A 15354-nucleotide genomic window follows, 5' to 3' on the forward strand; every position below is an offset into this window, starting at 1 on the left:
AAGAGGGCAACAAAAGGGAATAAATACATTTTTAAAAAGGAAAAAAAGAGGGCAGGGGTAGATAGCATAATGGTTATGCAAAGAGACTCTCATGCCTGAGGCTCCAAAGTCCCAGGTTCAATCCCCTGTACCACCACAAACCGGAGCTGAGCAGTGCTCTGGTAAGATAAATAAATAGAAATTAAACAAGCAAACATTAAAAAAAAAAGGAAAAAAAAGAAAAGAAATTAAAAAAGAGATGAACTTATACCTCAATACCACAATGAATATTATTATTAAAAAGTTGATGTTTTGTCCTTTCTCTCTCCTCTCTTATCCCTCTCATAAATAAATAAATAAATAAATAAATAAATAAATAAAAAATGAATAAAATCAGGCAGGGGAGATAATAGTTACTATGTGGGAAAAAACAAAAAATTTTATGCCTGAGGCTCTGAGGTCCCAGGTTTAATTCCTGCCATAAGCTTAAATCAAAGCTGAATAGCACTAGGGGTGGGGGGGGGAGTAGTAAAAAGATCTGACTAAATACAAAATAAAATACACTTTTTTTTGGTGGAGAGTCTTTGCTTTTTACCAGAGCACTGCTCAACTCTGGTTTATGGTGTGAGGGATTGAACCTGGGACCTTGGAACCTCAGGTATGAGAGTCTCTATATAACCATTACACTATCTCCCCTACCTTCTTTTTTTTTAATTAATTAATTAATTTAAGAAAGGAGACATTAACAAAATCATAGGATTGGGGGGGTACAACTCCACACAATTCCCGCCACCCAATCTCCATATCCCATCCCCTCCCCAATAGCTTTCCCATTATCTATCCCTCTGGGACCCAGGGTCATTGTGGGTTGCAGAAGGTGGGAGGTCTGGCTTCTGTAATTGCTTCCCCGCTGAACATGGGCGTTGACTGGTCGATCCATACTCCCAGTCTGCATCTCTCTTTCCCTAGAAGGGTGAGTCTCTGGGGAAGCTGAGCTCCAGGACGCATTGGTGGGGTCTTCAGTCCAGGGAAGCCTGGCCAGCATCCTGATGACATCTGGAACCTGGTGGCTGAAAAGAGAGTTAACATACAAAGCCAAACAAATTGTTGAAGAATCATGGACCCAAAGGTTGGAATAGTGGAGATGAAGGGGCCTCCCCTACCTTCTTAACTCATATTTATTTGATTACAAATGTTCCTTTGTTAGTGATGGTTTAATGTTAAGGTGGCAATATGTCATAGGAGAGCTGGAGTGGGGAAGGAGCAATTCGTTTGTAACTGAGAATGAGGAGCTGAGTTGAGATGAAGCACAATACTATTAGTGCTCACCATATTTAAAATGTGGTGGAAGGGAAGAAATGGTCCCAGGCCCTCTGCAGGAATCTGGCCATGTCTGTGGTATTAGACCCTGAGCTGTAGACCACACAGTACATTAGGAAATGGAGAAATTGAAGTATATTCAGGTAAAGATGACAAAGTTAAAGTCTAAGGAAACTGTCATAAAAATATCTCAACTGACTTCTTTTGCTCATGTATCCTCTTTCTCAACTCTATAGCCCTCAGGTCTGGAAAGGATGTCTGTCTGACATAGTTGTCCAACCTTCATTTTTTCAGTATCTATTTTAGAAAACCAGTGGCAAAATGTTCTCTTCTGACCTGAAGTCTTCAGAACAGTTAAGTTTTTGGGTGCAGTGAACATCTCTGGCTAACTAAAATCAAATTCGGGGGTCAGACAGTGGTATACCCAGTTGAGTACACATTATCATGCAAAAGGACTGGGTTTGAGCTCTTGTGATAACCTTGGTGGCAAAAATAAATAAATAAATAAATAAAATTATGGGAAAGCCAGGAAAAGTGTTTAAATTAGTGGCTTTTTCCTCTTTGTGGGAAATTCATGAGATTAACCTTCAACTTCAACAAGATTACATCTGTAATATTACTGAAAGACATATCCCTGTCCAAAATAATGTTATTTGCTCCCAAAGAACAGAAAACAGCTCACCTATGATCTCATCTCAACTGAGGTAATGGAATTGTCATTAGCTCTTACCTCAGCCCTCTTTGTCACATGTGAAGTAAAAAATATTTAACCTTCCTCAAGCAGCCAAAGGTTGTTGATAAGAATCTTAGTTTCTACTGCATCTTCCTTTCCAAAATCAAATCATTCCTAACTATAATAGCTAGTGCAGGGTGCAAGGAAAATAAATAAATAAACAAATGAATAATAAAGAGAATTGATTCCATACTTATAATTTCCCATTGGTTACTGGCAATCTTGGTGCTCCTTGGCATATAGAAACATCCCTCATCCCTCACCCCATATTTACATATGTTTCTTTCTCTGTGTGTAATATATAACACAATCACACCTTCTGGGGGAAAGGTATTTTTTTCTATTTATTTTACTGAAAGAGATTCAGAGAGAGAGAAACTAGAGTACTTCTCAGCTCTGGCTTATGGTGGTGCTGAGCACTGTACCTAGGACTTCAGAGCCTCAGGTATGAAAGCCCTTTGCTTAACCATTATGTTGACTCCCCAGCCCTGAAGGTCTTTTCTATAAATTTTTTTTACTGAGGGGGTCTGGGTGCTAGCAGCAGATTAAGCGCACATAGGGCCTAAGGATCCCGGTTTGAGCCGTCAGCTCTCCACCTGCAAGGGGGTCGCTTCCTAAGCAGTGAAGCAGATCTACAGGTGTCTTTCTCTCCTCCTCTGTCTTCCTTTCCTCTCTTGATTTCTCTCTGTCCTACCCAACAACAACAACAGCTATAATAACAATAACAACTACAACAAGGGCAACAAAATGGCCTCCAGGAGCAGTGAATTCATGGTACAGGCACCAAGCCCCAGTGATAATCCTGTAGGCTAAAAAAAAAATTACTGAGGTGTACTATACATAAAGAAAAATGCACATGTTACTGTAGAGCACATTATTATTATTATTTAAATATTTATTCCCTTTTGTTGCCCTTGTTTTATTGTTGTATAGTTACTGTTGTTCTTATTGATGTCATCGTTGTTGGAAAGGACAGAGAGAAAATGGAGAGAGGAGGCGAAGACAGAGAGGGAGAGAGAAAGACACCTGCAGACCTGCTTCACTGACTGTAAAGTGACTCCCCTGCAGGTAGAGAGCCGAGAGCTCGAACCGGTGTCCTTACACCGGTCCTTGCGCTTTGCACCATGTGCGCTTAACCCGCTGCGCTACCGCCCGACTCCGAGCACATTATTTTAAGTTTCCTTTCATTTACATAGGGGAAAGCCTCATTTTAATACTTTTTTGGCTATTGTAACATAATACACATTTGATATAAAAATCAGAAAAATTGAGAAAAGCATCAAGAAACTAAACAACAACCAAATTACCATCAAGAAATTAACTATTAACACTTTGTTGGTAGTGCCCTCTCAGTTTTCTCCAGAGCAAGCATACATAAAGACTTTTATTGGTGGCGCAGTGGGTTAAGCACACGTGGCGCAAAGTGCAAGGACAGGCGTAAAGATCCCGGTTCGAGCCCCCAGCTCCCCACCTGCAGGGGAGTCGCTTCACGGGTGGTGAAGCAGGTCTGCAGGTGTCTATCTTTCTCTCCCCCTCTCTGTCTTCCCCTCCTCTCTCCATTTTTCTCTGTCCTACCCAACAACAAACAACATCAACAATGGTAATAATAATAACCACAACGAGGCTACAACAACAAGGGCAACAAAAGGGGGGAAAATGGCCTCCAGGAGCAGTGGATTCATGGTGCAGGCACTGAGCCCAGCAATAACCCTGGAGAAATAAATAAATAAAGTTGGAGGAGTCGGGCCATAGTGCAGCGGGTTAAGTGCATGTGGTGTGAGGCACAGGAACGGGTGTAAGGAGCCGGGTTTGAGCCCCCTGCTCCCCACCTGCAGGGGAGTCGCTTTATAGGCAGTGAAGGAGGTCTGCAGGTGTCTGTCTTTCTCCGTCTCTTGTCTTCCCCTCTTCTCTCCATTTCTCTCTGTGCTGTCCAACAATGACAACATCAATAACAACAACAATAATAACAAGGGCAACAAAGGAAATAAATAAAATATTTAAAAAAATAAAAAACTTAAAAAAAAACAAAGTTGGAACCATATGGTTCCATGTTTTATGTAGTTTCTCACCAACTTATTACAAATACTTTTCATGTGATCTTTTTTCTTCTGCTAGAATTAAAAAAATATATTTATTTATTCCCTTTTATTGCCCTTGTTTTACCGTTGTAGTTATTATTATTGTTATTGATGTCATTGTTGCTGGATAGGACAGAGAGAAATCGAGAGAGGTAGGGAAGACAGAGAGGGGGAGAGAGAGACAGACACCTGCAGACTTCACTGCTTGTGAAGCGACTCCTCTGCAGGTGGGGAGCCTGGGGCTCGAACTGGGATCTTTACACCTGACTCCCTTTCTGCTAGGATTTTTACTGGGGTTTTGTACTTATATGATTCCACCACTTCCAGATGACTTTTTTTTTCCAGATAGAGTGTAAGACACAGAAGGAAAAACACCACAGCAACACTCCACCTCCCCAGAATCTTCCTTTCTGTATGTAGTGTGGTGGGGCTCAAACTCAGGTCCTCTCACATGGTAAAGGATGTTCTTAGGGGAGGGGTAAAGAGTATAATGGTCTGCAAAGAGACTCTCATGCCTGAGGCTCCAAAGTCCCAAGTTCAGTTCCCCTCACCACCATAAGCCAGAGCTGAATAGTGCTCTGTAAAAAAAAACAAAAAAAAACTAATGGACACTTTTTTTCTTTATTCCTTTTATTTTTCAAAAATGTTTTTATGGGAGTCAGGCAGTAGCGCAGCGGGTTAAGCGCAGGTGGCGTAAAGCGCAAGGACCAGCATAAGGATCCTGGTTTGAGCCCCCGGCTCCCCACCTGCAGGGGAGTCACTTCACAGGTGGTAAAGCAGGTCTGCAGGTGTCTGTCTTTCTCTCCCCCTCTCTGTCTTCCCTTCCTCTCTCCATTTCTCTCTGTCCTATCCAACAACAATAACATCAATAATAACTACAACAATAAAACAACAAGGACAACAAAAAGGAATAAATAAATAAATAAATACAGGAAAAAAATTTCAAATGTTTTTATTGGGGCTGGGCAACAAAAGGGAAAATAAATAAATAAAATTAAAAAAAAAAACACTGGAGTCATCTTTGATGCCTCTTTCTCTCACACTCAAATCCAATAAGCCATAATGCTCAGTTAACTCTCGCATATTTACCTGGAATTTGGCTATTTTTCATTAGCCACAATGTACTCACATGGGTCTATGATACCCTTAACTCTTTCTTGGATACTTACAATGGTCTTCAAGACTTAGCAAATGAAAGGAAGCACAGTTAAGAAATACAGCAAGGGGAATCAGGCGGTAGCGCAGTGGGTGAAGCGCCCATGGCTTGAAGAGCAAGGACCGGAGTGAGGATCCCGGTTTGAGCCCCTGGCTCCCCACTCGCAGGGGAGTTGCTTCACAGGCAGTGAAGCAGGTATGCTGGTGTCTATCTTTCTCTCCCCCTCTCTGTCTTCCCCTCCTCTCTCCATTTTGTCTCTGTCCTATCTAACAACGACATCAATAAGAACACAATAATAAAAAAAAAAGGACAACAAAAGGGAATAAGTAAATACTTTAAAAAATATTAAAAGAAATAAATACAGCAATAACAAATATAGTCTTACTATTTTTTCCCTTTTTTTTTTTTTTTGCCTCCAGGGTTATTGCTGGGGCTCAGTGCCTGCACTAGGGACCCACTGTTCCTGGAGGCTAAGTTTTTCCTTTTGTTGCCCTTGTTGTTTATAGTTTTTGTTGTTGTTATTACTATTATTGCTGTCATTGTTTTTGGGTAGGACAGAGAGAAATCGTGAGGGGGGAAGACAGAGAGAGGGGAGAGAGACACCTGCAGATCTGCTTCACCGCTAGTGAAGCGACGCCCTTGCAGGGGGGAGCCAGGGGCTCAACGAACTGAGATCCTTAAGCCGGTCCTTGCACTTTGTGCCATGTATACTTAACCTGCTGCACTAATGCCCGGCCCCCACTTTTTTTTTTTTGCCTCCAGGGTTATCGCTGGGGCTCTGTGCCTGCACTACTAATCTACTGCTCCTGGAGGCCATCTTCTTTTCCCTTGTCATTGTTAGTGTTGTTGATGCTGCTATTGTTGTTGTTGGATAGGACAGAGAGAAATTGAGAGAGAAGGAGAAGACAGAGAAGGGGAGAGAAAGACCCCTGCAGACCTGCTTCACTGCTTGTGAAGCAACTCCTCTGCAGGTGGGGAGCCAGGGCTTGAACCTGGATCCTTGTGCCTGTCCTTGCTCTTCTCACTATGTGTGCTTAACTACCGCCCATCCTCTAGTCTTACTATTATTGTGACCAAACATTGCTTTCTTTCCACAGAAGCCAGAGGGCTCCCCCCACTTTTTTTTTTAAATTCAGAATAGACATTCCTCTATTCAAGTCTCTGTGATCTTTCCATCTCACAACAAATGTGGAGGGACCAGTTAAAATCAAAGACTCAACACTGAAGTCTAAGCACAGGCTGCAATGTCCTGGCTCCTTCCTCCTTGACTGGATTAGCCTAGCTGTCCTCTCTTCTCTGCCTACAGCCTTCTTCTTCAGGACAGAAGTAATCTTTAGGTTTTTGCTTATGCCTCTCTGTGAGACCATCTCTAATTACTTTGTTTAAAGTTGCACACTTCCCTTCCCTACTTTATTTTTCCCTCAAGCCCCTACCACCTCTTAACAAATATATCATTCGTTTGTTCTCTCCTTCTATCAAAAATTAAGTTCTTCTATAAGGGCATTTTACTCTTTTTATTTACTGCTGCAATCCCAGTGCTTAAAATAATAATACCTGTTACATAATAGATACTCAATAAATATTTAATAAATGTCAGATTAAGGAAATAGTTACTCAAATCAATAAATAGCTTTTGTTTCTGCTTCATTAGGATTCCTTTCACATTTGATTGCTCAGGATGGTATGTATTTTAAAGTAGTCAAGAAGTTCTGTAGCCTTAGAGGAGGCATTTTCTGTAACTATGTGTGGGTACAGTTTTACAGTAGAATAATGTCCTAGAACCTAAGGTGCTATTATTGTAGTCAATTTCAAGAGGAGGAAATTAAGATCCAGTGGGGTGAATCATTTATTCAAGATAGTATACTGGGATTGTGGTAGTCCAAGGTACTGAACCTGCATCCTTAACTACAATATATTAACTTGGTGTTTTTTTTGTATTATCTTTATTTATTGGATATAGACAGTCAGAAATCAAGAAGGGAGGGGGACAGAGAGAGGGAGAGAGACACCTGCAGTCCTGCTTCACCACTTGCAAAGCTTTCCCCCTGCAGGTAGGGACCGGGGACTGGAACCCAGACCCTTGCACATTGTAACATGTGCGTTCAACCAGGTACACCACCACCCAGCCCCGGTGATTTTTTTTTTAGCTCTTTTTTTCCCCCCTTTTATTTATTTTCTCTTTCTTCTTCTTATTTCCGGAGCACTGCTCAGTTTTGGCTTATGGTGGTGCAGGGGACTGAACCTGGGACTTTGGAGCCTCAGGCATGAGAGTCTCTTTGCATGACCATTATGATTTCTACTCCCGCCCTGTTTTCTTTTGGTAGTTAATTTGCTTTGATTAATCGACTTAAAGTCTTTCTTTCAATTAAAAACACTCAAGTACCCAAGAGTCAAAGACCTGTCAAAGGCCAAGTGCTCGGTTTTGTTTTTGAATCCCCGCTGGCGGGAAGTTGTTGGCAGGTGCTGGGAGGGGCGGCGGGAGGAGGAGCCTCAGCCTCCCGCCAGCCAATCAGAGCAGGCCGAGCCTCCCTTCCCCCTCGGCGGTCCACGCGCCAAAATTCCAAACAAGAGTTCTCTTCCCCATCCGCTGTCTCCCTCCGCCAAGTCCAACGAGCCGGAACTAGCTCGGAGAAAGAAGTCAGCGTCCTCTCGGCGCCGTCCGCTTGGCTCCTCGGCCGCCGGGGCGCGCGTGACTTTGCCCGCCGGTCCTAAGTCCTCCGTCCTGCCAATGGGAGGAGAGTTCTGAGACCGCCGGGTGGAGCGGGGGCGGAGGGATTCGGGGCGCGAGCTGCGGCCGCGGGCGCGGAGCTTGTGGCGCCAGAATTCAGAGCGAGGCAGAGCTGGAGTAGCGGCCGCGGCGTTTCGGTCTCGTTTCCCGTGGTGGACGGCGGGGGCCGGGAGCCAGGAAGATGGTGGTCCTTCGCAGCAGCCTGGAGCAGCACAGCCACTCCACCGAGTCGGCCGTGGACTCGCTGGACCTGTCGGCCGAGTTCCTCAGCCTGGGGCACATCAGCCGGAGGCGGCTCCGTTCGGCCGCCGCCGCCGAGCAGCCCGTCGTCCCCGCGCGCGTGAGTACCGGCCGGGGCCCGCCCGAGGGTGCCCGGCGTCCCGGGGTGACAGTTGGCAGTGGGGGCGGGGGTGGAAGGCTGCTGGGGCTCGGGGTGGGGGGGGGGCGGCCGGCCGCTTCAGCGGCGCGGAAATAGCCGCTTCTGCTCTGGAGGAACCGCGAGTCCGCTGGGCTGCCCACGGCCCACGCGCCCCCCAGTGTCCTTGTTCCCCGAGGGGGTCACCCGCCTCTCGACGGCTGGCCCCGTGCGGGGTGCACACTTTGGGGGACCCCGACATGGAGAGATGCCCCTCGAGGGCCCCGCACCCCCAAAGTCCTTGCCCCCCCCGGGAGGGGGCTCCCCAGCTGCCACTCAACGGCCTGCCCCAAACGGGGTGCACGCTTTGGGGGACCCTGAGCATGGAGAGAGATCACTCGGGGGGCCTCACACCCCCTCAGAGAAGCCCCGTAGCGAGAGCCCACCGAGCCCGCAGCAGGTTGCATGATTAGCCCCGGGACAGACAGACAGACATCCCGACATCCCCACTTCCCCTCTCGGCCCGCGCATGAGTGTCTGCCTGTGCGGTCTCCTTGAGGTGGGTCAGTAAGTGGGAGCCCCGCAGCCGGGACGTGTCCCCCAGTTCAGTCTTCCTCTTGGGTCCCCCCTTAATATTTTGTTTTTATTTTAATGAGAGAGACTGGCTGACAGTGCTGCTTGGGGATTGAACCTGAGACCTTGGAGCCTCAGGCACAAGTCTTTTTGCAGAAGCATGGTGCTGTCTCCCCAGCTCTGTTAGCTTATTATTATTAATGATTTGATATTGATTTGCAAAATTACATGTCATCAGGGGTATAAGTCCGTTTTACCCCCACCACCAGGGTTCTGGGCCCTCAGTTGCCCCCCCCACCCCCGCATGGGCCGGTCATCATCTCTACAACTATCTGCCTACATTTCCTGGTAGCACCTTCGACCTTCACTTTACGGTGCCTGGTGCTGGTGGTGCTGGTGGTGCTGTGGGCAGCGGGCATGAGGACCTGTGAGGAGAGGGAGCCTGCACCCCAAGGCAAATAAAGCAGGTTTATTTCCTGGTTTTCGGGCTCTTGTTGTTCAGTCCGAATGCAGAAGCTGCTTGGAGATCAGCGGAGGCCAGGTCAGGCCAGGCCAGGCCAGGCGCCTTTTCCTTCTAAATATTATTTGTTTATAAATGGAGAAGAGATGGAGAGAGAACCTTGTGGCTCATCCAGTGGCGGGGTGGAGTCCTCCTGCCTGAGTTCTCCCGGGCCACAAGGCCAGACACTTCTGCAGGGCGCTCGGATCACTTATATTAACAAAGTTGCTTTTAAAAAGTATCATAAAAAAGTAAGTTTTATGTCCAGCACATGCTTAGTGAATGTTAGATATGATCAGGCAAGTAAGATTACCTGAACACTTGGCATTTTAGTTTGCCAGCTACTAATATTAAAACCACAGTCAGCTTTTGTTCATAGCTACTTTATCTTTCCAATTCCTCAGGCCAACATCCTTGACTCCTCTTATTTCTTCATAGCATATACTATTGGCATTAATTCTAAAGTATTTTAGGGTCTAGAGACCAGAGTCTAGAGCCAGTAGGAGTTTGATGATAGAGCAGTGCTGGGATGCCTTTCCTCTCTCTTACCCACCCCATCACCACTATTAGGGTGGAAAAAACTGGACCTGGGAAGCTTCTCTGTTATCTTGCATTCATGAGACCTTGAGGGGTTTTTTTGTTTGTTTGCTTCCCCCCCCCCTTTATGAGAAACTGAGACCTTGATCTCTTTTCCAGGGCACTACATACAAGAAGTGTATTGAGGATCCAGTATCTGGCTGTGTGTGTGTGTACACATATATATATATATTACATACATCTATCTAACCAAGCAGTCTTTTCTTAATTATGTTTATCTATCACTGGGCCTTCACCTCTCCAGGATGACTTTTTCAGATAAAAAGGGAGAGATAGCACAGCACCGAAATTTCTTTCAGTGCTTCTTAATAGCCAGAGGCTTCAACCCGTGTATGCATGGCAAAACAGGTGCTTCTCCAATATCAATGATTTTTTTTTCCCCTCCAGGGTTATTGCTGGGCTCAGTGTCTGCACCATGAATCCACCGCTCCTGGAGGCCATTTTTCCCCCTTTTTGTTGCCCTTGTTGTTGTAGCCTCGTTGTGATCATTGTAGCCATTGTTGATGTTGTTCGTTGTTGGATAGGACAGAGAAATGTAGAGAGGAGGGGAAGACAGAGAGGGGGAGAGAAAGACAAGACACCTGCAGACCTGCTTCACCGCCCATGAAGCGACTCCCCTGCAGGTGGGGAGCCGGGGGCTCAAACGGGGATCCTCACCCTGTCCCTGCGCTTTGCGCCACGTGCGTGCGCTTAACCCACTGCGTCACCGCCCGACCCCCCAGAATGATTTTTTAAAGAAGTCAAAACAGTTGACCACAACATTGCTCAAAAACCTTCCAGTGACTCCTGTTGAAGAGCAAAAGTTTACAAGTGGTTCTGTAGCCCTTTGTGCCCTTCCCATTAAGGTGGCTTCCTTTTCTGTTCTCTCATTTATAAGGGGAAGTCTGTGCCAGCTCTGCTGTGAATACCAAAGCCTCTACACTTGCTCTATCTTTAGTAATCCTTTTTCTTGGTGGGAGGTAGCATAATGGTTATGCAGAGACTCTCATGCCTGAGGCTCCAGTCCCGTCCCAGGTTCAATCCCTCCACCCCCATAAGCCCAAACTGAGCAGTGCTCTGTGGGGGGGGGGGGGGGGGGGCGGGCAATCCTGACACCTTGGATATTTTCATGGCCCATTCATATATATATGTATATATATCCCAGAAGGCCTTACCATTTGCACAGCCAGGATTAGAGCCCCTTACCAGAGGGAGGACCATGGCAATAGGAACGTTCTGATGCTGTAGTATCTGCATATCTGAAATATGAGTGGTAGTGATCTGAGTCCTTTAGATCACTACCACAACTTCACCTTTTCAAGCTTACCCTAGCTACCTAATTTAGAGTTACATACCATTCTCGTGACTATGTTCCTTTCCTCTGCTTATGTTTCCCTTGCATTTTTCATCTTTTTTTTTTGGATAGAGGCAGTCAGAAATCTAGAGGGGAGGGAGAGACACCTGCAGTCCTGCTTCACCACTTGCAAAACTTTCCCCCTGCAGGTTGGGACTAGGGGCTTGAACCCTTGTCCTTGTGCACTGTAATGTGTGCGCTTAACCAGGTGCACCACCGCCTGGCCCTCGCATCATGACTTTTTCAACTACCGGATAGTAAGGATTATATCTTTAGAGACCTGTTACTCCTCTCTGTAAATCCTCCTTAGCTGAATTTATAAGACATTTACTCAGTGAGCATAGAATTGGGTTTAAAGAAATGAGTAGTCCTCAGTAGTGGTATATTCATAGTGACAAAACCTATCAAAGCACAATAGGAAACATGATGGGAATAGCTTCTAATTTGGGAACATTACTTCAGAATGTCTGATTCACTTGTAAGTTGCTTGTTAAAAAATAAGTTATACAATTCAAAAGTTTTATTCTATTTGGCTATTTCTTAACCATTTAGCCACATTTTATATTGCTAAAGCATTTGCTACAGAAGATCACCTTTTTTTTTTTTTTGCCTCCAGGGTTATTGCTGGGGCTGGCTGAATCTACTGCTCCTGACGACCATTTTTTATTGGATAGGACAGAGAGAAAGCTGCTGGGGCAGGGGGGGGGGTGCTGGAAGAGAGACACCTGCAGGTGGGGAGCAGGGGCTTGAACCTGAGTCCTTGCACTTAGTACTGTGTGTGCTTAACTGGGTGCACCACCCACCACCTGACCCCCAAAAGGTCACTTAAAGATGGCCAAATGCATATATATATATGTACTAATTTATTAATTTGGATTTTTCACCTAATCTCAGAGACTGGCCTTGTTTATCTTCAAGTTCTGAAGGTACCTGTGTTTATCTACTTGTTAACCACTTTCTACTTTTTACAGAATTAAAAAGTCTTTAAATTTATTTTCATCTTGCCAACTATCAAAGCTTCTATGCCTTCTCTGTGTCCCCCTCCATCATTCTAGCAGTTGTTTTATTTTTGTTATTTTTATCTCTGAGGTTCTTTGATTCATTTCAATTTAGAGTTGTTTCTTATGTAAAGAGTCACAGAAAGAAGGGTAGCAGAGGGCTTCTTGGTACATAGCTCTGGGGTTGTGGTTACCTACACTGTGCTCTCCCATAGGTTATGCTGTATATGTAGAAGGTACTAATTTTAAAAATGTATTTAAAGTCTGCAAAGATATTCCAAGCTCGACACTGATATGTACAACATATGGCCAGATTTTTTTATAACTCAGAGTATAATAGCACAGAAAAATTTCACAGCTCAGTGAAACAACAGGGATAAGGAAGGAGATTTTTTTTTTACTTTTGGTGATCAATATTTCTTCAGGAGCTAATGTGTAACTTGGCTTTAGACAGTAATTGCAGTGTGATTTTTGTCAGTTTACAGTAATACAAACTCTGTCTCTTCCTCTGAGATTTAAAAATGAAAAAAAAATTAGCCTGGGGCTGTGGAATCACTGGCAGTGCAAAAAAAAAAAAAAAGCAAGGAGCTTTTTTTAATGTCTGGTACTTGCTTAGATAAGGTGAACTCAAACCACACTCACAATACAAATCAAAAGATTCACTTATACCTAGAAGATTAAGTCTTCTCAGTTTGTCAGGGAATCTTTTTCCACCTGGTGCTGTCATGACTGTGCCTTTTGCATTTGAGTAATAGTCTTGCAGGCTAAAGTATATGGCTGGCAATTGTCTTTTCAAGCCTTGAATATGGGCTGCCAACAGCACAACCAGTTAAACACACATAATGTCATGCTAAAGCATCCTGGTTGAGCCCTGGCTGTATCTGCAGTGGTGAAGCAAGTCTGCAGGTGTCTCACCTTTCTTCCTCTCTTCCTCTCCCTCTTTCATTCTCTCCCTTTCCTACCAAATAAAATAGAAAAAAAAAAAAAAAAAAAACCTTTGATTATGCCATTCTATTCTCTTGTGGCTTCTATGCTTCCTGCAGTAAAGTCTGGTGCTGTCTGAGCAAAGAATGGCGAGACGAGAACAGTTTTTAAAAAGACTCTTAGATGTATTTATATATAAACAATGCAGATGATATGTTTATTTATTTTGTCTCTGGGGTTATTGCTGGGGCTTGGTACCTGCATTATGAATCCACACCTCCTGTGGCCAGTTTTTCAGTTTTTTTTTTGATAGGACAGAAATTGAGAGGGAAGGAGAAGGAGAAAGACGTCTACTTCACTGCTTGTGAAGCGACCTCCACCCCTGCAGGTGGGGATCTGGGGGCTTCAATTGGGATCCTTGTGCTTCGGACTATGTGCACTAAACTGGGTGTGCTACCGCCCAGCCCTCTAGATGAAATTTTTTTTTTAATATTTATTTTATTTATTCTCTTTTGTTGGCCCTTGTTTTAGTGTTGTTGTTATTGTTGTTTTTATTGATGTCATGTTGGATAGGACAGAGAGAAATCGAGAGAGATGGGGAAGACAGAGAGGAGGAGAGAAAGATAGACACCTGCAGACCTACTTCACCACCTGTGAAGCGACTCCCCTGCAGGTGGGGAGCCCCAGGGCTCAAACCCCGATCCTTACGCTGGTCTTTGCGCTTTGCACCACATGCGTTTAACCCGCTGTGCCATTACACATTCACATGTGTTGAGTCCTCTGTCTTTTAAAATTATTTCATTTTCTCTCTAGTACTTTTTAATCTTTCCTATATCTTTTTGTCTTTCTCATCCGTATACATAATACCTTGAGGTTCTTTTCCTTTGGTGTATGTGTTCTTAGACTCTTGTTGCTGTAGTTTGTATCTGTTACCAAATGACCTACGATTCTCTGAAAGGTAACTACTGGGTAGCTTTGCTCATATGTGCAATATAAAGAAATAAATACATGCACTTGGTAAAAGAAAAGAAGGCAAACTGTTGCTAAGACTGAAAACTACGGTGGTTATCTTTGGGGTGAAATGGAGAGAACTGAAGGTGGGAAGGAGGACGCAGAGCTGTTGTGGGTACGCTGTGGAACTGTAAATTTTATGATGTTATAAACCATTGTTAAATCACTAACAAAATTTTTTTTTAAAGTATTTGCTACAAACTGGTAATCAGAGAAAACAGGAAAAATTTAAGTTGTGTTTTTTTAATGAAAAACTTAGTGGACCGGGAGGTGGCACAGTGGATAAAGCATTGGACTCTCAAGTGTGAGGTCCCGAGTTCAATCCCCATCAGCTCATGTAACAGAGAGATGTCTGGTTCTTTCTATTAATAAATAAATAAATAAATAAATAAAAATATTTTTTAAAAAAGAAAAACTTAGATGACTCTTTTTTTAATTTTTTTTTTTTATATTTATTTTCCTTTTTGTTGCTCTTGCTTGACTCTTATTTTTTCTTAAAGGATGGTTCTTCGGTTAAAGAAGTAGAAGTCTACCACCGGACACGTTCTTTAAAGTCTTTGAGAAAAAATGCACAGAATTCTTCAGATTCTAGTTTTGATAAAAATTTGGAACTAACGGAGACATGTGCTAATGGCAGACATTTTACAAGGTAATACAAAATGGTTGAATACTAATTCAAAATAATTTTAATAGTAGTAATTTGAGTTTGCTTTTTTTTTTATTATTGAATGAAGACAGAAATTAAGAGAGGGCGTGCTCCTAGCCCCTTTGCATTTAATTTTTAAGTATATTCTTAGCCAGTTGACAAGATACCATCAAATATAATTTGTTTGACATGACAATATCACCAGTGTATTTTCCTGCATTAAAATCAAATATGAACACAGTAAAGTTCGTTTTTATTTTCCTGTTCAGAAAGACTTAATTTTTGGAATGTAAGAGTATAGAAACAGTTCTCTTATAGACACTTTAAATAAGACTAACTTGCTTGTGATGTATGGTTCTGCTTTATAGCCTATACATAGCCTTTATTTAGAATAGTACTTGTATTTCTGATTGCTTGTTATCAA

At 43.7% G+C, this 15354-nt stretch overlaps 1 protein-coding gene across 3 annotated transcripts in view; it reads left to right on the top strand.

Moving 5' to 3' along the window:
• Positions 1-7833: 7833 nt before the first annotated feature.
• ATAD2 (ATPase family AAA domain containing 2) overlaps positions 7834-15354 on the top strand; it is a 94860-nt gene continuing 87339 nt past the window's right edge. For 2 of the 3 annotated variants that reach the window (XM_060195467.1, XM_060195481.1), the window contains exons 1-2: positions 7835-8334; positions 14785-14933. In XM_060195467.1, coding sequence (XP_060051450.1) covers positions 8176-8334; positions 14785-14933 — 308 coding nt within the window. In that variant the 5' untranslated portion in view covers positions 7835-8175. Of the gene's footprint in view, positions 8335-14784; positions 14934-15354 lie in introns of all 3 variants that reach the window. The other variant, XM_060195474.1, reaches the window with a different exon arrangement.

This window comes from Erinaceus europaeus, chromosome 1, assembly GCF_950295315.1.
Source record: "Erinaceus europaeus chromosome 1, mEriEur2.1, whole genome shotgun sequence".
Lineage (NCBI taxonomy): Eukaryota > Metazoa > Chordata > Mammalia > Eulipotyphla > Erinaceidae > Erinaceus > Erinaceus europaeus.